Below are 20024 nucleotides of genomic sequence, written 5' to 3'. Positions count from 1 at the left end.
CGTAGCACTCGGTGCCCTGGTCTCGCTGACACGGTGGTGTTGGACTTGATAATCTCAGAGCTCTTCTCCAACTTTTTTTTTTTTTTTTTTTTTCCCCTAAGAAGGCAGGAGCAGCGTCTCCCTGCCGGCCCTCCCCAGCCCCGAGGCAGCGGGAAGCCCGCCCGGCGCCAACACTGAGAGCGCTGAGGGCGGCGAGGGCAGCTCCCCTCAGCGGCACTGCAATGGCGGCCGGGCGGCCCCGCCCCGCCCTCGCGCCACGGAAAAGGCGGGAAAGGCGCGCGGCGCAGGCGCAGGCGCACGGGAAGGTGGGAGCGATGGCGCCGTGCGTGTGGGAGCGTGCTGGGTGTCCCGGCGTGGGGCTGACGGGGAGCAGGGATGGCTCTGGGGGACAGAGACCCTGGGAGGCTGAGGGGAGAACCCCCCGCGTTGTGGGTCACAGGGGTTTCTGCGAGGGGCGCTGAGCCCCGGGAGTGGGTGGGTGTCCCCGGGCAGCAGTGTGGACACGCAGGGCGTCCGGAGTGTCAGGGATTGTGGAGCGCAGGGGTTTAGGGGTGCACTGAGCTCCAGGGGTGCTGGCAAGTGAATACAGGGATTGTTGGTGAACCTGCTGCCCACTCCCCCTGCCAGCTTTCAGCTGCTAAGTGGGAAAAAGTCAAAATTCCCCGTGCAGCTGCGGTACAAGTCGTCATCTGCTTGCTTGTGTTGCCCTTTAGTACAGAGGCGTCGAAGCAGGCCCAGCTTATGGAGGTGCTGAAGAAGGAGGTGAGGGCGATGCTGATAGCTGCCAAAGCAGGCTTGACGCCAGAGGAGCTGGAGGAGCAGTACACGGCCATGGTCTGCAAACCTCTCCCTCTGCACGACCTGGGCTTCCAGTCCACCTTGGAGCTGGTGACACAAATGCCTGAAGTTGTCCGAATCTGTTCTTCTAAGAATGGCACTGTAATCCTCAAAGGTGAGGTTTATTTCCAAATGGGTGGAGGAATTGTTTGGAACCTCATACTGACGTGAAGTGATGTTCAGATATGCAGAGCTGTATGTCACATATGTGTTAATCTCTTTCTCATATGACTGGTTAATTTTTTGTCTCTGATATTTCTTCTTGTCTTTAGATCTGCCTTTTAGCCCTTTTCTGCTCTTCCCTCCTGAAAAAATCACCCAGGCTTCTACTTATTTTTTTGCATTTTGCATTCTTAGTTTAGAAACTGAGGTAACATTTCCTATGGGTACACTAGAATTGGTAAGCATCACTTTTCCTATAAATGCAGACTACAGCAGAAGCCGAAACCAGGCATGGAGCCTCTCAAGAGAAGCTGTGAATGTTTCCCTACCTGATCCCATAGGAAGTTTAGCCTGTATAAAAGAACCTTTTTAATTTTCTTTTTCTTTGGGGAAGAGTTGTGAAAACAAATGGCAGTTGCCAAGAGTTGATTGGGAAGGGTGAAATGGTTGGGGGCTTTTTGAGTGCTACAGTAACACAAGAAAAAGTTGTTTAGAAGCTCGGAAAAGACCTGAGCTACTTTCCAGGGAGACCTTTCCTGGGCAGGGGGTGCTCTGTAGTGAGAATTTACTGTGATTCTGCTTTCCCAGCAAAACTCTCAGCAGCTTGATTTTCATTTGTGATCCTGCATCCAAGAATTTGACCTGCCTTCTTACTTGGTCTGAATTTATAGGGATGAGGGTGCAAACTGGTTGTTGGCTTCAAAAAATGGTTTAATCCAGTTTGCAAAGGGAGAAGTTGCTGGAAATTGGCCATGATTTAGTGCGATTGCTTTTGAAGGAGATAACTGCTTCTGGAAAGGGTGGGGAGAAGAGGAAAGAAAGGAACGAACAGGAGCTTTGCCACTGTAGGGGTTTTAATGGTTCATTGTTCTGCTTTGTATTTCTTTCTGTTGTAGCCATTGCAGATGACTCTACCAAAGGGATTGCCAAGCTGGTTGCCAACCAGAAAGTAAAGACACGTACTAAGGCATCGAAGAAAACTGCTATGAAGGCATATGCTACTTCTCCCATTAAGAACTACAAGAATCCACGGAGTTTGCAAACACTGAGTGCCAGGACTCCCATCCTGCCAGCAACAGTGAAGGCTGAGCTGCAGGACCTGCTGAGTTCCTCACCACTTCTGCTTGTGGACTTTGACAAGGCCTTTCTCAGACGTTTTGGCCGGGCGTTCCCATATAGGCAGTATGGATTTTTGTCCATGTTTGAAGCCCTCAGAAGCATGTCTGATTCCATCGTAGTTGAGCAGACAAGGGCAGGTTCCTTGCTGGTCCTGAGGAACAACTCGGCAAATGAGACAGAACAGGAAGAGGGGCCTCAGGGTGAGGTTCAGGAGGAAGTGCCTCAGGATGAGGCTCAGGAGGAAGAGGTGCCTCAGGATGAGGCTCAGGAGGAAGAGGTGCCTCAGGATGAGGCTCAGGAGGAAGAGGGACCTCAGGGTGAAGCTCAGGAGGAAGAGGTGCCTCAGGGTGAAGCTCAGGAGGAAGAGGTGCCTCAGGATGAGGCTCAGGAGGAAGAGGTACCTCTGAGTGAGGAGCAAGAAGAAGAGATGCCTCAGTGTGAGGAACAGGAAGAAGAGACACTGCAAGGTGAGGTGGTGTCTTTAACTGAAAACACATACTCTTATAAGCTCTGTGGCCAAGAAACTGCCTTTCAGGTATCCATTGCTGCATTTCCAGGTGCTGTAGGAGTCCTGATTCCCCTGGGGTTTAGCACAGCAGGGCTGTTATGTGCTGCACAAGCAGCTGTCAGAAGGCAGTTGTCTTGGTAGTATAGAATTTTAACTGGAAGTTTTTGACATGTTGCCACTGTTCTTGGTATGAGGTAAAAGAATGGATGATCAGCCCATTCAGAGGGTAGACTTGCTGAATGGGTGTGTAGGACTGGAATTTCTAGTCATTCCAGGCAGTAGGTAAAAAAACTAGAAGATCTTCTGCACATCTGCTCTGCAGGCTGGTAAAGCCTTTGCCATACACTTTTTCAGGCTGAAGATTTAACACTGGCCTCAAAGGCTCAGCTACAGTGTTCTACAAAAGAGACAGGACTGCAGATGCCCTCAGCATTCCCCTAAAACCTGTGGGAGAGGTGGATACTCAGATACATTACCTGCGAAATTCGTAGCTTTTCCAGGGAAAATTCATTTTACATTATTCTAGCAATGGACTTTAACCTTAGCTTGCTTTTGAGAGTGAGTGATTCTTGTGTTAACTTCCTAATACAGCAAATTCTCATGAGTGTGGTGGCTGTGAATGCTACAAGAAGTGAGGAAAACACGACCAGTGCTTTCGGACTTTCATTTTTTTATGTTTTCCCTTACTGCATAAATCCAACAAAGAATAACAGCCAAATTATTGTCTTTGCTGCAGCATCTGTAGCTGATATGCCTCCTTTGGAACCCATCTGTGAGACAGAGAGTTTCTACTCGGCGGCATTTCTGATGGATTCGGAGCCAGTGCAAACACAAGCAGGTGATCACCTCAAACAAGTAAGTGGCTGGACAAATAATCTGTAGATTTTGCATATTGTATTCCAAGGGGTGATACTCTTCTTACTGGCTTTGTTTCTGTTGAGTTTACACTGTGGATGCACCGCTGCTTCCAAAAACTTTTGTACCTGTTCTAGATGACTCTGGAGGTGACCAGAGTCATATTGACCTGCTGTATAGTTCTACGTGCCATCCAAACTCAATCTTTTTCTGCTCTCCTTCTGGTCTTGAGGTCTGTCAGATCATCCAAGGCTGTGTTGTCTTGCTCTCTTACTAGAGTGGTGATACCTTTTGGTATTGTTACTTGTAACTGGACTTTAATAACTTTGTTGTGAGACAAGTTGTGTGAAGTTTCCCCTGCTGCTGTTGACATGGCCTCAGAGTCAACCAGCAGTTTGACAGAGCTGGGGAATGTTCCTCGGTGACCTTGATGCCTGCAGTCTCAAGTTTGCTATTTAGTAGGAAATTACCATTATTTTGTTCTGTTTAGCAGTGTATTTTTAGAAAGGGATGGAGAATAGTGAAAAGGCTCTGAACTGCCATATCTTATTGAGAGGAATTGTTTGTCTCTCCTTTATTTTTTTCTTTTGAGCATCTTTAGGCTTCTTTTTCTCAGGAAAATCCTCCTGCTAAGCATTGTTCCCTCTGCCAAGCTTGTCTTATGGCTATACCCAGCTGTACAATTGGAGCTTATAGTTAGGGAAAGAATCCCAAGGGTTCTTCCTGGCTTTGGTGTTTTGTGTACCAATGATCTTGGAAGCCTGGAACTGTGAGTTGGACTTTGTGTAGCACTTGATAAAATATACCATAGAGAGATTTTTGGCAGGCTGTTTTGATCCTTTAAGGAATTTTTGGTTTGGTGTGATGAGGTCCACAGGGAATTCCACAAGTCAAACCACAAGTCTGCTTGTGTGAAGGCTGTAGAAGGGGGGATATGGTCCAACTAGCCCCAGATTTTTGTTCCTAGGTATTGCAGAGGGAACCCATTTAAAGATCCTGGCAAGACAAGACTTGAAAGGTGTTTGTACAACTACTATTTGTGATTAAACACCAAGTTTGCTGTTTTGTTTTAAAAATGTTCTGAAGAGGAGGAAAGCAGTTTGGGATGTGCTGGTTTGGGTGTGCAATGGGCATTTGTTCGTCAGGATGCTGCAGGGTAGAGGGGAAAGATGCAGCCTGATCCCTGCCCTGCTGCCAGGTATCCAGAGACTAATCCTGGACGTGTTTTCAGGGCTGAGTCCCATCTGCTCAGTTCCAAGCAGGATAAAAGGTACAGAGCTATGGCACTCTCTTGCTCCTCTGACAGAAGGAAAAGTGTCACCCACACCACTCTTGGCAGTTGCCAGTCCAGCCTGGGGCAAGGAGTCAGCCACTCTTGCCAGCCATACTTCTTTTAAAGCCTGGTTTTACACTGAGTACTCTTGCTTTATCTGTTTATAACTTTGTTGCATTTTGTGAGCGTTTTCAAGTACACCTCCTGCAAGTCTTTCAAAGAAATGTCTGTTGTCGCTAATAATATGTGAGCTAGACTCTAAAGCTCATGTGTCCTCTTAATACTCTGACATGAAGAGCATTCTCAGAGCAGAATTGTCCCTTAGAAATGCCACCATTCACAGGCACTGCATGGAGGAAATTTGTGAAATTGTAAGGGTTATTTAGAGGTGATGCTGCTGCTCAGACAAGAATTCCCTCAGTTGCTCTTAAACGTAAAAATGTTAACTCCCCGTTTAACTCAAATGTTTTAGTCAAAATTTTTAGCTCCAAAAAATTGAAGGGCATTAGGCTTTACTCAGTCTGCACAAGGAGAGACCAGGGAAGTGGTCATAGCACCAAGCCTGGCAGAATTCAAGAAACATTTGGACAGCACTCTCAGACACATGGTGGGATTCTTGGGCTGCTCTTGTGTAGGCCTGGGAGCTGGACTTTGATGATCGTATGGGTGCCTTGCAACTCAGAATATTCTATGATCTGCATCTTTACAAAGTGATTAAGAGATGTAGCATTGCAAAACCGCGTTGTTTGCCATTGAATTTAACCATATAAGCAATGGGGAATGTGCTGGAATACGAATTGCACCCACCTTGCCTGATGTATGATGCAGTGATAATTTGTACTGTGTTCACAATGAGTAAAATGGAAGCATTTTGACTTCTGATCATTGGAGGAGTGCTGGCTGCTGGCACAAAAGAAAGCTCTTCAGGCAGTGAAAATAGCTGATGTCTGATTAAGGCTCCCATCCATTCTACTTCAAGTGAAATAATGTTTTCAGCAGTTAGAATAATGAAAAATTGAAAGCTGTGCTGACAGCTCACTTGTACAAATTTGTCTAGAGTAGGAAAGAACAGAATTTGTAGATTTTGTTTGGTTTTATCTTTGGGAAATAGCCCTAGTGTGAAAGTGGGATGCATTCATGTCTTCTCTCACTTTGAATAATTTTCAGATAGTTTTGCTGGTTCAGTCATGTACTGTTTCATGGTCTTGGAACATAGAACTAATACCTTTCAGTAAAATCCAGCAAAGAGGTGGGTTGTGTTTGGGGTTTGGTTTTGTTTTGCTTTTTTAGCAATAGCCATTCACTACTTTTGTCAAAATATGTGATGTGACTTCAGTTCCTGTCCTTTATTCTTTGCAGGAATATGAGCAAGGTATTTTTGTTGCACCCCTCTTTACACTGGAGGGAAGAAAGAAAGTGTGAGAATTATTGTTTCTATCACAGGGAAATGTTCATCTAAGTTTGTCCAGTTTGTTGGGATTCTCTGATATTCAGTAATTCACAAATCCCCAGGAAAGCAGGACTACGCTTTTAATTAATGGAAAGGCCAATTATGTGTGTTCAGTGCATGACGAGTGTCATCTGAGTGCCACCTCCCACTTTCCCTTTGTAGCGTCAAGATTTTGAACAGATTCCACCAACTCCAGAAATCCTTCCAGATGCTGTTCAGGACAGAAGCCTTTGCAGTTTACCACCTCTGAAGAGAAGGTGTTTGGTGGCAGTCATTGTGGAATTTGTCGTCTCTCCTAGCCAGTTCTACATCCACATCTGCAGCACAGAAGCATCCTATAAACTGCAGGATCTGATGTTTGAGATGAGGTGGGAACGTGCTATGGCAGTGCAGTGTGTGTTTGTGCTGAGGGAACAGGGCACCCAGCTCTTGGTGATGGTCACTGCTGCCTTCATTCCTTGGTACAGAGATGCCGGTGCTGTCCTGAAACACTACTCAAAATGCTCAGCCATTTCTTTTAACTAACAAGCAATAAATGTCACTAACAGTTCCTGTAGTTTGTCTGTGTCCTAGCAGTTCTGAACTTTATAAACCTAGAAAGGTTATGGAAAGAAGCCTGAAGAATTCCTTTGTCTTGTCTGTGCAGCTGTTCTTAATGTGCTCAGTTAAGGCGTTTATTTCCACCTCCAACATTAGACATAAGCCAGTACTCCATAACCTGGTTCATGAGAAACACTGATATGTCAAGGTAATGGTAAAAAAGTAATAATTAGGATGACTCTGTTTAGCTTCTGATTACTCCCTAGTAATTAACTTTTTGTTGGAACCCAAGAGTATCATTCAAATGTTAAAAGTTTGGGTTTGCAATTTTATTGTCATTTCAGTTGAAGTGTGGCAGAGCAGAGATTGAAAACAACTATTAAAACAACTCCTGAAAATTCATGTGATGGGGACTTTGAAAAATTAGGATTCTTTTGATGTCCCATAAAATTTCTCCTTGTTCATCTCCTGCATCCTATTAAGCGCAGTTTCTCACTGTGATCTTTTACAGACACGTTTACTCACATAAAGTTGCTTCTGATAAATACATCATGCCTGAGTCTGCAGTGCGGCCTGGGCAGCTTTGCTGTGCCATGGTCTCCAAATGGTGGTACCGTGTGATCATCCACCGTGTGATCAATGACCAGGAGGTAGAGGTGTTCTACGCAGACTATGGACACCTCCAAATTGTCCAGAAGTCTTGGCTGAGATTCCTCAAGTAAGTGAATTACACATGGGCAGCAGAATCGCAGAGCAGCTGAGGTTGGATTAGGCTTCTGGAGGTTGTCCTGTCCCAACTCCCTGCTTAAGTGGGGCTGTCTAGAACAGGCTGCCTAGGACCATGCTGAGATGGTTTTTGAATGTTTCCAAGGATGAAGATTCCATGACCTCTCTGGGCAACATGTTCCAGTGCTTCGTCAAAATGCACCACCTTCCTGGTAAAAATCACACTTTCCAGCTGGTCCACACTGTGCTGATGCATGGTGTTGTTCTTCTCCAAGTGAAGAAGAACACTTCACTTGTGAGGTTCCTGTCTGCCTATTTCTCTGTCCTCTTGAGATCCATCTGGATGGCAGCATGAGCCTCTAGGGCATCAGCTGCTCCTGCCAGTTTTGTGTCATCAGCAGACTGAGGGTAGACTCTCCCCCATCACCCAGGTCGGTAATGAAGATGTTGAACAATACTGGACCTAGCACTGACCCCTGGGGTACACTGCTAAATCCTTTCCTGTGTCTGCCTTCACTCCTGTCTGTCCTCTTGCTGCTTTCTCTGTCACTTCAGGCAAGCTCCCTAATCCTCCTTCCTGGCTTCCATGTATGAATATACACATTCTCCTGAAGGCACATCAGTCCAAGTGGGATGTATTTGCAGTGTCAGAGGTACTTGGTCTCTGCAGTGTAGCACATTTTCCATATTTGTGTCTTTCCCCACATTGGCCTCTCCTTGTGCCTGGCCATTAGCATTCTTTGGTTCAAAAGTCATGGCTCTCTGTCCGTGACTTTGTCCCCACAAGGGGTTTTGATGAGAAGATGCCTGGGCCAGGGAATGCATAAGGGACCAGTTGTTATTGCTATTTCTGCTGTGCCTATTCTCTGGATATGGAGTGTTTTCTGAAGCTGCTGTTGGGTTTTAGTCATAAGTGCACAATCCAATGTATGCTTCTGTATTCCTAAATTGATAGTAAAACCCAGAAGAGGAGGAAATTCTGCTTTCCCACTGATTTTCCTGTTTTTGCTGTAATGGCTTTGCTTTGTATTTTAGGTGGCCCTATTCGAAGCTCCCAGCTCAGGCTATCCCATGTTCCCTGGCATGGGTAAAACCCGTGGAGGTACGTCTTCACATTCACTGAGTTAGCAAGTAGAGGTCTTTTTCTCCTGCTAAGGGCAAACATTTGGATGAACTCAGGTCCTGTTGGTATTTACAGCAGAACTGGTGCTGTTATGTTCAGCAGAGAGCGCTGGGGAAGTCTGCTCTACAAGCAATCGCCCTTCTGCTGCTTTCCTCACTATCAGAGCATTCTTGCTTATATTCTTGCAGAAACAGATAGCTACTGTTAAGCAACACAGCAAACTTGTTCCTTCCCCTGCCCCAACATCCTTCTGAAGCTTTAGTAACTCAAACCCTCTATTTTGAAAAATTCTTCCGTGACAGAGCTTTAAGTGAGTTGGTTTGATGCAGTTAGCGCAGCCAGAGAGTTACAGAGGTCATAAAGTTCCTCTGTGCAGGGGAAACCTCTTGGCCAAGAAGTCTGAGAAGTACAATCTGAAGGAAAGGATGTGAGCAGAGTTGCTACCTCTGTGTTTTTAAAGATGTTGCTTTTAAAAAGTTATTTCCCCTGAGTTTGAGGGTAATCACAGTTTTCCTTATGGTGAGGCTTAGGAGCTTCTTAGTAACTTTTGATACTTTTATTAACATTTGCAAAGTCTTGTGATTCCAGGAATTTAAAAAAAACAAAAAACCCCCAAACAACTCTGTGTTAGGCAGTTGTGATAAAATCACTGGTGAATGCCATTGAACTGTGTTTGGAAGTAGGTATTTAGGGTGAAAATATGACCAGCAGTGTAGGCTTTGGGGTAATTTGGTTTAGTTTCATGCTGGGAGGCCTGTCAGCCTGACTTTCCTGTATTTGTCACTAGTCTGGCCTAGTTCAGTTGCCTTTTGACAAGTGCCCACCACAAGGAAAAGTCTCAGGTGGTGGATATTAGTGTGTTTGTAGTAACTTCACGTTGTTTCCTCCTCAGGGTACGTGGTCCACTGCAGCAATTCTGCTGTTCAAGCAACTCTGTCGCTTCAAGGAACTTGTGGGCATCGTGGATGAATATGTGAATGGTGTTCTGTACCTCTTCCTGTGTGACACATCCACCAAGGAGGATGTCTACTTCCACTCTGTCTTGAAGGATATGGGATATGCTGATATCTGTGGAGAGAATGTTCCTTCCCAGGTCAGGAGGGAGATATGCTGCTGAAAGGAAGGGCAAGGGAAGGATCCCTGTTTGGGTGCCTGTAGTGGGAAGATTTTTACCTCAAAGCAAGTGGTTTTGTGAAGAGCAAAACTGGTATTCCTTGCTTTCCTGTAGCTTATAATTTTGTGACTGCATCCCACAGTGTCTGGCTCTGTGGTGAGAGCTTGGTTTTTGGTTATGGTGGGATCTGGTGATACAGCAGAGATGTTCTGTTTAGTAAAACAAATTACTTTCAGCCTGTCTTCTAGTAATGGATTAAAAGTTGATATGGAAATGGTCTTGGTTTCAAAACTCTCATCCTTTGCCAGTGAATGTGCATTGTTGGACAGTGTAACCATGAGAGATTGCCTGTTGTGCCTGGATAGACACACTAGTTGTAAGCCAGAGCATTTCTGCTTCAAGCTTACCTGTGTCATTGCTGGCGTGTCTTAGCTCAGTTTCAGTAAGAACTGTGTGGATTCTGCAAACCCTTGGCAAGCTACTGCCATAATCTTGTATTTCAGCAGAAAGCTGAGCTTTGTACCCTGGAGTGTTTCTATCTGTTTTATTCAGCAGATGCAGAATACATGTTTTGGCAGGATGCGATCCTATGATGGTATTTTTACATGTGTAGGCCCAATTTTGGGCAGGCATTGCTGAGAAATTTTGCTGCTGGCAAAAGAGGAGTTGATTTTCATAAAGCCATTCCTGCAAGATTTTGGAGCTAACTCTTGGATGTTGTACAGCTTCATGAAACCTGTTAGAGATTTGCTGAATCGTTTTGTTCTTTGTGGTAGTTACAACGTAGCATTTTTTTGCTATACTGGTGTGGTTTTTATTTGTTCTAGGAATTTGAGGAACTGAATCCTTCGGCCTTGTATGTTCAGCCCAGTGGGACACAGAAGAATGCTGAGATGGTGGAGCCAGACCTTTGCCTACAGCAGGAATCTCGAGATGCAGACAGTGAAACAGCAGCCTCAAAGCTAAATAGGGCTGAGCTGTGTGACCAGGTGAGAGTTTGGCTCTGGCACAGCTATCTTTGCATGCAATCAGCTCCAGGGCTCAGCAGATGTGTCTTGTTTTAGTCCTGTGCAAGTTTTCTGTGGAGTTGGTTTTCTGCTTTTATAAAAAGCAAGCAGAAACCCAATATGAAAACTGTTAATTATATGGACCATAAATACCTTTCTAGCTGCCTGCCCTCTGATCCCTTTGCCGACTTCAGGGAGTCTGTGTGCTCTCTATAACTTTCCATATATGCACCATAATTTTTCAGTTTAAGAATGGACTCTGAGAACTCAGACCAGTACCAGATTCTTGTGATCAGTTTGACTTGGCACTTCCATGGTTTTGCACCCCTGGGAGCCAGGAAGTGTGTGTTTTCCTCTTACATGTCTGGGGTTTGGCAAAGGATGTGTAGTAACTCAGGGTAGCCTTTAAATGTGGGAGGAGACCACATAAATATTTGCATTAAGTGTCTTCCCCATCCTAAACTGACCTGGAAGGAATTGATTTGGAATCCTGGTTGTTGCAGGGGATAAGCTTACGTACAACTAGAGATTTATTAAAAAAATAACTCTAAAGTTGAACATAAAGCATATGTGTATGCTTTACACCTTGGGCTTTAGAGCATGCTAAAAGAGGAGCCCTTGGCTATTTAACAGTTTGATTAACTGCTGATCAGAGAGGTTAAGCAGGGAGTAAACCCCATGTCTTAAGTGCAGTCTAGGGTAGTACCAGGATCACTTGTCTACAGGTGATTCTCTCTCCTTTTCTGTGTTATTTAAATTGTAGTATTTTCATGAGACATTTTACTACAGGGACCAAAGGATGTTTCAAGTAAATGTCAGCTGTTGAAGTGTTCAGCCGTGGGCCTGCTCTGGGGCTGTGTTTCTGACATTGCTCTGAAATAAGAGTAAAAGCAAATGTAATGCTAGTTAACATGTAAAGTAGTAATTTTCTCTAGGTTTTGGTTTAGCCAGCTGGGTTTCTGTGCTAGAGAAATTCTGTGTAACCTGTGTGTAAGCTTGGATATTAATGCCAATTTATCATATGAAATGAAAGACACAAACCATCATCTTAATATATGTATTTGGAAGAACGTAGTGTGGGGAAGGCAGCAAATCTGAGTTTGTGTTTCAAATGCAGGAATCTGGAGAGTTCCTTACCTAGTTGACTAAAGCAAGATCCATAAATATCAGACATAGCTGGTGATTTGAAGATTAGAGGAATATAAATGCATCCTGCCCTCAGTAAGAATGGTGTGGGTGGCAAGAAGGGATAAAAATCATCTTGTAACCTTGTTCTTGTCCTAAACACTCATAATTTTTACTGCCTGTTAAGCAGAAGTTTTCAGTGGGCTGTTGATATCCAGCTGAGTAGTTGGCTAATGGGGTTCTAGTGATGCCTGTCTTGGCATTCTGTCAGCTCTGAATTCCTGCTGCCCAGCTATGTGGCTGTCCTGGCTGCTGCAGGAGTGCCTCACAGTCATGCCCTGACAGCAGAAGCAGCCTGGAGAGCAATTTTGGAACAGCTGTGGTTAAACTGCTGCTTGTCTGTCATTTCACTAGTTTTCTCCTCCGTACTGAGTTAAAAAATACAAACATCAGCTTTAGTCTGTGGCTGACACATGGGTGAACATCCCTGAAATGTAAATTTAATTTGAATTCTTAAGCAAAAGTGCAGAGGGGCTTCCTCTGACTCAGCTCCTGCCTCCTTGCAGAAACTCCCTCTGTCATTGCCGTCACTGGTTCTGCGTGGGGCTGCTGAGAGATGAGCCAGCTGTTAATTCTTTGCTAAGAGAGAGTGCCTTATGTCTTTGTAATAATCTGTGACTCTTTCCAGCTTGCTGTGCAGGAAAAGCTGCCCTTTGACCAAGGAAACTAGGGGATTATTGTTGTTATGTGGTCTTGTTGTGGTTTTTTAATTATCCATTTGCTGACCTTCCACTTCTTTGTCAATTTTGAGAGATAATTACGATCAGGGCAGCTAAATGAGCTGAGTGTGCACCAATTGCACCCTCTCTTGATTTTTTTTACGTACATTGGCAGTCATCTCATTCTCTTGAAGAGTCCTCAATGTCTGCTGTCTTAGTCAAGTCAGTGGAAGATGTTTACACCTCCTTCATTTACTCCAGGCAACCAGCAGAAATGAGACAAGATGATCCAGATCAGATAGAAAGTTTTTCCAGCAAGGCCCAACCTTATGAAGTGGTATTCAGTTGTACTCATGGCAGTACCATTCATGCTGGACCCCCTGAGCAGTGTGGATAGATTTGTCAGTGAAAATTGACTGACAAAAAGTTGAGCAGTCTGTTACTGTGCTATGAGTTTTGCAGTCCCTCTTGGGTATCGGAGGGCTGGTGCTGCTGGAACAGATGGAAATGTCGGTGTTTCTGTGAGCTGGAGATGCCACAATAATAAATAGCTGGATGCATTGCCTCAGTTTGACCTTTGCACAGCAAAATGGATTTCTAATTGTTTAATGGGAACAAATGAATTGAGGGTTAGTTCTCTCGTTAGTTCTCTCTAGTCTCTTTCCTAGACTTTCTGCTGCTTGCATGCAGAAGTATTTCTTTCTCCACCCCAGTATTATATATACTGAGTCTCCCAGTCTCTCAACCATAAGGAGCTAAAGCATTTTGTAAACCATATGAGGTCTCTGTGTGGGTGTTTTTCTTCCATCTTCCAAGTGGTGGAAGAATTTACAGCACCCATACAAGAGTTGCTCAGTTTACAAGGTGGATTAAGTGACTTGCCAAAGGCAGTAGCTGTTTGTGCCTTGGAACACTCTCTGGAGTTCCCTAGACACAAGCTACTGAATTCATATCTGATTTCCCGCCTCTGGGGAAGTGAAGGTGGAGCAGCAGGAGGACAAGGAGAGAGGTCCTTGGATTATGTACTGTGTCAGACTCATCAAATAGGTGTGCAGTAGCAAGTCTTGTTTCCATGACCTTGTGAGGTCCAGGCAAAAGGGATTTGGGTCTGAGCTGGGGCTCTTGAATTTGCCAGTGTAGATTTGATCTTGCTTTTCTGTGTCCCTCTTTACGCAGATGAAGAAAACATGAAGACCAAGACCTTCCCTGGAGTCTCGCGGTTGGCTTCTGTGGTGCTCTGGGCTGTGTGACCAAGGGCCACCTCAGGAACTGTGTCCCTCCTGCCCTGCTCTCTGCAGAGTTGGCAGCTGCATGATTGGCCACTTCTCTTGCCTACTTTCAGTGGCTCCCCAGCCTGAGAAGAAAGGTGTGATAAGAGGGGAGATGCTGGAGCTGCTGCCAAGGAAGGCTCTCTGGAGCAGCACAGGCTCTCTATATGACCATGCTATTGGGTTTTTTTTTTGTTCAGAAGTGTTTAATCCCTTGAAAAAACCTGGAGTGTGATGTCTCAGGTGTGCCCAGGATGTGTGATAAATGTTAGTTTTACTTTGAGGAAAATAGGTTGGTTTTGTTGTACCAGTGATGTACTGAGTTACTGCTCTTTAATATAATGGTTCGGGAGAACATCCAAGTGTCACATTGTGTTATACATCCTTTTAGTTTAGGACAGGGAAACTGGCTGCCTCTCCCTCCCTCCTTCAGACTGTGAGCTGTTTTGACATTGTGTGGGTATGTGGTTTTGGTTCTTAACACAGTGGCTGCTCTACACACTCCTTGCTGTGAGGAGAGCCAAAGAAACCTCCTTCCCCAAGAAGATGCTGTGATCTGTTGGATGTCCTGTATACAAAGTGTCAGGAATCTCATCTTAAAGATACAGAATAAAATCTGTAAGATATCCAGTGAGAGAGAGCCTGAAGCTTTACTGTGTTTATGTAGCTCCTTGCCTGTGGCAGGTGATCCTAATGGGTGTTAATGCAGAGAAAAGCTATGAAAACAGAAGTGCCCTGATTAGGCATGCTGGCATCCAGCTGCTTTTCTGGTGCCTGGACTGTTCCTCAATCTCCAGGGGCTTCAACAGCCATTCTGTGCCCACCGGCAACCATGCCAGAGGTATCTTGCACTGTAAACCACCAAGAAAAGCTCAGTAATACTGGAATGGGGAAAAGCCCAGCATAAGAAGTCTACTGATTGCACTAGTTGATCTTTAAAGCTGTCTTCCAACCCAAACTATTCTATAGTTTTTTCACTTTTTTAATTTCAGCATTTAGGGGTGTAAAGCAGCTATAAAAAGAAAATCTGGGACTGGTTAAAAAACAGCTGTGGAAGCTAGTGAGGGAGGTGGAAGGAGAATGGTGAGGAGCAGGGGCTTTCCAACCCTATGGGGAGGTTCAGAGGTTGCCTGACTTCTCTGGTGCCACATTTGGTCTGGGGCACTCGCTGCATATTTTTGTCATCCATCACTGTAATGGAGCTGAGCTTGCTCAGAGCTCACCCTCTGCTGCAGAACTCTATTTTGGCTTCAGGGTGAGGTGTCCTGAGAAGATTCCCAAATCTTCCCTTGCCCCTCCCTGGGCTGCAGCAGGGGCTGGAGGAGCTGTCACTGCATCCCTGCTGCTGCTGCTGGGTCACTGCTAGATGGCAGCCGAGGCCAGTGCTCAGCGGCTCAGCTTCCTGCAGCCTAAAACTCCTCCCGGGGCCTGGGAGGGCAAGGGAGGTGAGGAGCTGAAGAACATCCTGCTGAGTGGGCAGTGTCCCCATTCCCAGCAGGAGCTGCCTCTGTCCTGCTCCCTGCCTGGGCTGCAGCAGGTCCCCAGGCTGCCTGGGCATATATGTAACTGGGAGCTTTGGGGATGAGTCCCACTGCTGTTTCAGAAAATTGGGAATGGGGAGATGCTGTGAGGTCTGAAAGGTGTGGGCCCTGAGAGCTTCCATGTGTGCAGAAAGGTAGCAGAAGACCTGTGGGAGAGAGCCAACAAGTGTTAAACAGTATCCCTATGATTTGGGAATTCCCAAATATGCCAGTTTGGGTATGGAGGGAATATATTCTGGGCACATCACCCTTTCTGCACCCTGAGTACCTCTTCAAGGTGGGCTACAGGGCCTTGCTGTGATCCCATGTACCTTTTCTGATGCTTAACTGATCAGGATTTCGTTTTTCTTTGAGTTTTTGCCATTCACATGTTGGCTGCAAGTGCTTGGTTAGTTTTCCATGCATTTTTAATCAACATAAAAGGTGAAGAACTGAACCTTAACCCTGAGCCTGAACCCTGCCCAACACCTGAGTGACAGAAAACCCACCTGGAGCTGCTCCCATATTCCAGGGTGACCTGAGCTGCTCTTCCCAGCTCTGTGATGGAATCTCCCTTTCCAGAGCAGTCCAGCTCACATTCCTCATGCCCAGCAGGTTCCTGTTTGCACATTTGTTGCCTAAGGCAGTGGAAAAAAGAGAAAGATGCCTCAGGGACTGGAAAGTGATGCCGTATTCTTGTCCTTGCTCCTGGGCATTGCTGTGTGCCACTGCTAGGTGGTGGGGAAGGAGAAATGGCTGTACCAGGCCTTAGGATAAACCTTTCTGTCAATTTTGGGGGAGCCAGACCCACAGAGGTGTCTGATGGAAGGAGGAAGGTGCTCTGCTCTGCAATGTTGTCCCTGCAGGTGTCATGTCCTTCCTGAAGGGGTTGGAAGTCCCCCCATTCCTGCTTGTGGAGCATCTCCATGGCACACTGGCAAGCCTGGTGTGGGTGCCCCTCATCCCAAGGTGTGCATGTAAAGGGGTCCCACTCTTCCAGAGGAGCTTGGGATGGAGCTGGTTTCCCTTCCTTTGCCCCTGGTTTCCCCCTTCCCCACAGATGTGGGGCAGCCATGCTGCCAGCAGAGGTGATCGACTCAGAGTCCCTGGGGCAAGAGCCAAAATGTTTAGAGCAAATCAAAAATTGAAAGGCAGCGCAGCTCTGCAGCTCTCCCTAAAAGCTGAGGTTAAGCAAAACACCAGTGAGGTGTGTGCTCTGGGGATTTGCTAATGGACTTGGGGATGTGAGGGGTCTGGGGTCAGCCCCAGCAGGTGGATGGAGCTGGGGCAGGTGGCTCTTCCCCTGCTGGGCTGGTGGGAACGTGGTGCTGGAAATGTGGTGTCCCCATGGCTGGGGCCATGCATGTAAGAGCAGAGCCACACCTGGGCCACCTCATTCCAGAAGGACCCTGGTACCCCTGGTGGGTGGGAAGGGTGAGGAGTGGTGCTCTGGGTAGGGATTTTGTTTTGGGGGGTGTGTTTATGGAAGAGTTTCTCCTGGCTGCCTGGCTAGGGTGGTAATCGGGTGCTTTGAGTTTTAAACGGGATGTCAGGAAGGATTTGGCTGGCAATGAAGATGTGAGCTGACAGCTCTCTTTGGATGAGCAAAATGCTGTGGAGGTGGCCAAACACCTCCCTCCCTCCTGGCGCTGCGGCAGAGCTTGGGCTTCCCAGGCTGCAAGCTGGGTGGTCCTGAGCTGGCCCTGCGGTGGTCACTGTGTCTGTCCCACCTCAGCGAGGGTGACATTTTCCAGACTGATGCATCAGCCCATCCCTCCCCACCCCTCTGCACTTTTGAGTCAAGCCATGCTTTGCAACATGGGGTTCCGTTGAGCAAATCATTTGGGCTTGAAAACCAAAATTGAGTGCTTCTGACCCTAAAAACATTTGTCTTTTTTATTTTTAGATGGTTTTTTTCAGATGGAAATTGAATCTTTTCCTTGTTTGAGGAGGATAAAAGTACATTCAACCCTGCATCAGATTGTTTGACTTGACCCATGAGTAAATGCTTTTCTTTCCTCTGACCTGGAAGACTTTCTTTTTCTTTCCATTTGGCAAGAAAAAGGGAAAAGCCAAATCTTGGTACAGGTCACTGCAAAATAAGGTCTGGAGCTGGAGCTTTTCAGCCTGAGCACAGTGCCAAGACCCATCAGCTCTTCCCGCCGGTCCCTAGAGTGGCTCCCTTTTTCTTGCAGTAAAAAGCCCTGGTTTTCCCTTGCATTCTCTTGGAGAAAATGACTGCTGGGCAGGAGAGCAGCCTCTGGCTGCTGGTTTTCAGATGAACAGAGATGGGATGGTGCTTGTGCCTTGCTGGCTTTTTGGAGGACATCCCTGGGATGGTTTGTGCAAGCTGATCACCATTGCATCTCTGCAAAGGCCTGTTTGGGTGGCTTTGGGGGAAATGCCAAAATACTCCTGCTGTTGGGAAGGAACGTGAAGGAAACCTGGGGCAGCAATGCTGCTGGAGCATCCCTCGGGTGGGAAATGGGTCAGTACTGCCTTTTAATTGAAGCAGGGCTGTGCTCTGGGGCTTGGTGCTGGCTGCAAGGATCTGTGTGCACCCTGTTCTGCAGAAACAGGGGCTGTGGCCATCCTCCTGAGCACCCACTTGCATCCAAGTAAGTTCTCTCATCTTCTCTCCATCTAGGACCTAGCTGCTCAGGTGTTGTTTCCAGTGTCAGTGGCACCACTCCAAGCCTGGCATGCAAAGGAGAGGGAGAAAGGAGGGAGGTTCTTGTGGATGCTGTGGAATACCTTGAGCTTGCAGGCAGCAGGAAGCAGGGCAGACAGCTTGGGCTGCTCTGCATCCAAAGTTTAGGACCAGTTGGAACTGGCTGCTGGTGAAACCCTTCGCTGGTGCTGCTGCAGGAGGTGAAGATTGGCTCCTTCCTACTGACAATGAGTTGACAGGGCAGGTGAGGAGGGCTTGGGATGGACGAGGCTCCCCCGGCCTCCGCTGCCCTCACCCTGCGTGTGAGCGAACTCCTCATCCCCTCCCTCCTGCCAGGAGGTTTCTTTTCTGATTCAGCTCTTCCAGGGCAGAAGCTGATTGCAGAGGGGTTGCGATCTCACTTGTGCTTTTAATCCCACTGCTGTCAAGCTCCATTAGGAGGTTTGGCATCATCTCGCTACCTCTGGGGCCGGGCCGCCGCTTGCCCAGCCTGAAATGAGGACAAGTCTGGGCTACGCCGGAGCAAGCACGGGCCGGGGAGCCAGGGATGCTTTGGGGGCCGTGGCTGCCCCCACTCCTCTCCCCAGCACTTCCAGACATTGGGAGGGGCTGCAAGAAGTGTGACACCAGCTCATTTTGGTGGCCTGGCCACTCTGGGAGCAGGATAGAGAGGAGTTAGGATGGCGGCAAGCACCATTCCCCAGGCGCTGAAGGTGCTTGAAAACCTTTCGGCGCTGCAGCCTCAGCCCACGCGCTGCTCCGGCTGCGTTTGGGTAACCCGGGGCCGACCTCCCCCGCTCCCCGCGCACACGTGTGGCCCTGGCCGGGCTGCGTGCAGAGCCGGGCATCCCTCCCCTGCTGCCGCATGCGGCTCCTCAGCGGCAGCCAACGCAGCCGGAGCAGGGGGCTGCGGGAAGGGAAGCTAATGGGCCAGAAACTGGGGCTGAGCGTCCTTCCCAGCCTCTCAAGGTGGGCTGCACGGCTCGGCAGTGCGAGGGGAAGGTGCTGTCGCTCATCTCTGTGGCGACCACCGATGCCCCGTGAGCAGCTCTCTGGATTTCCAGGCCCTCATGCTGCAGGGAGGCTGCCCTAGGACCAGCCAGGCTCATCATTGCTCTCCTGGTCTTGTTCACAGCAGTTTTGCAGCTCTGTCTGCCCATGGGCTTGTAGCTACCAAGGAAAGAGCTGACATATGAAAAGAACATAAGGAAGGGCAGGGAAGGTGGGAATTCAGAGAGCCCTACAGAGGCTTCTGGGCACTGACCGGGTGGTCACTGGGGTAATGTCTCAATCTTCCCTGATCTCCCTCCCACCTATGCTGAAGGAAAGTAGAGCCAGGCTTGTGGGTCCATGGCTAGGAGCAGCCAGTGCCAGGCTTTGGGTAGGCACTGTCTTGATTATGGCCAGAGTGTGACCTTTGAAAGGCTTCTGTGCAGCCCAGGTGGTTGGAGAGGACTCTGCTCCTTAAAGAAGTAGGGAAAAAATCCTTCTGGGGGCTGCCAGCATGGTGGAGGTCTTGGCCCTTCCCTGTGCTGGGGTTTAGGGGTGCTGGTTTGAACTTGGGTAGCACCTCTGCACCCCCTGCTCTATGCTGGAGGCTCCTGAGCTGTCTCTGGACAGCGCATGAACCTGTGGGTTTGTTCTGTGCTGCTGTGTCACATGGATGGCCCACGGGTGATCCCTGGGATGATGCTCCAACCAAACTGTGGAGCTTGCATTACCATGAGCCTGGAGAGGTGGCTGCTGTATGTGTGGTAAGGTCACACTTGGCTGGAAGGAGTTAATTTTCTACTCTGTCCTTCAAACTCCCCTGAGCATCACCCAAACTCCCCCTCTGTGGCTGGGATTGGCTTTACCCTGTTCCTGCTGTTGGCCTGCTTGGAGACAGCAACCACAAATCCCACTGGGCATGTTTTCCCTGCAAACCCAATGCTGTGGCTGTGCCCACAGTGATTGATGGGCTTCTGCCAAGACAAGCAGGGCTGTGGCTTGGCAGGCACAGAGACC

At 47.6% G+C, this 20024-nt stretch overlaps 1 protein-coding gene across 4 annotated transcripts; it reads left to right on the top strand.

Annotated features, from left to right (window-relative positions):
- Positions 1 to 263: 263 nt before the first annotated feature.
- Positions 264 to 14456, top strand: TDRD5 (tudor domain containing 5). 4 transcript variants are annotated; one of them, XM_085068600.1, is made up of 11 exons: positions 354 to 428; positions 714 to 952; positions 1896 to 2323; positions 2411 to 2585; positions 3363 to 3481; positions 6367 to 6572; positions 7256 to 7462; positions 8506 to 8572; positions 9486 to 9686; positions 10535 to 10696; positions 13735 to 14456. In XM_085068600.1, the coding sequence occupies exons 1-11, from the start codon at positions 376 to 378 to the stop codon at positions 13747 to 13749; spliced, it is 1872 nt and encodes a 623-aa protein (XP_084924726.1). In that variant the 5' UTR covers positions 354 to 375; the 3' UTR covers positions 13750 to 14456. The 4 variants fall into 4 exon arrangements, with proteins under 4 accessions (XP_084924724.1, XP_084924726.1, XP_084924725.1 ...); XM_085068599.1 differs by having other exon boundaries at positions 2381 to 2585; XM_085068598.1 differs by lacking the exon at positions 354 to 428 and adding an exon at positions 264 to 322 and having other exon boundaries at positions 1896 to 2585.
- Positions 14457 to 20024: the final 5568 nt, after the last annotated feature.

Source organism: Lichenostomus cassidix, chromosome 8 (assembly GCF_008360975.1).
Source record: "Lichenostomus cassidix isolate B80296 chromosome 8, HeHo_3.0, whole genome shotgun sequence".
In the NCBI taxonomy this organism is placed as follows: Eukaryota; Metazoa; Chordata; class Aves; order Passeriformes; family Meliphagidae; genus Lichenostomus; species Lichenostomus cassidix.
This window is presented reverse-complemented; position numbering and strand designations above follow the sequence as displayed.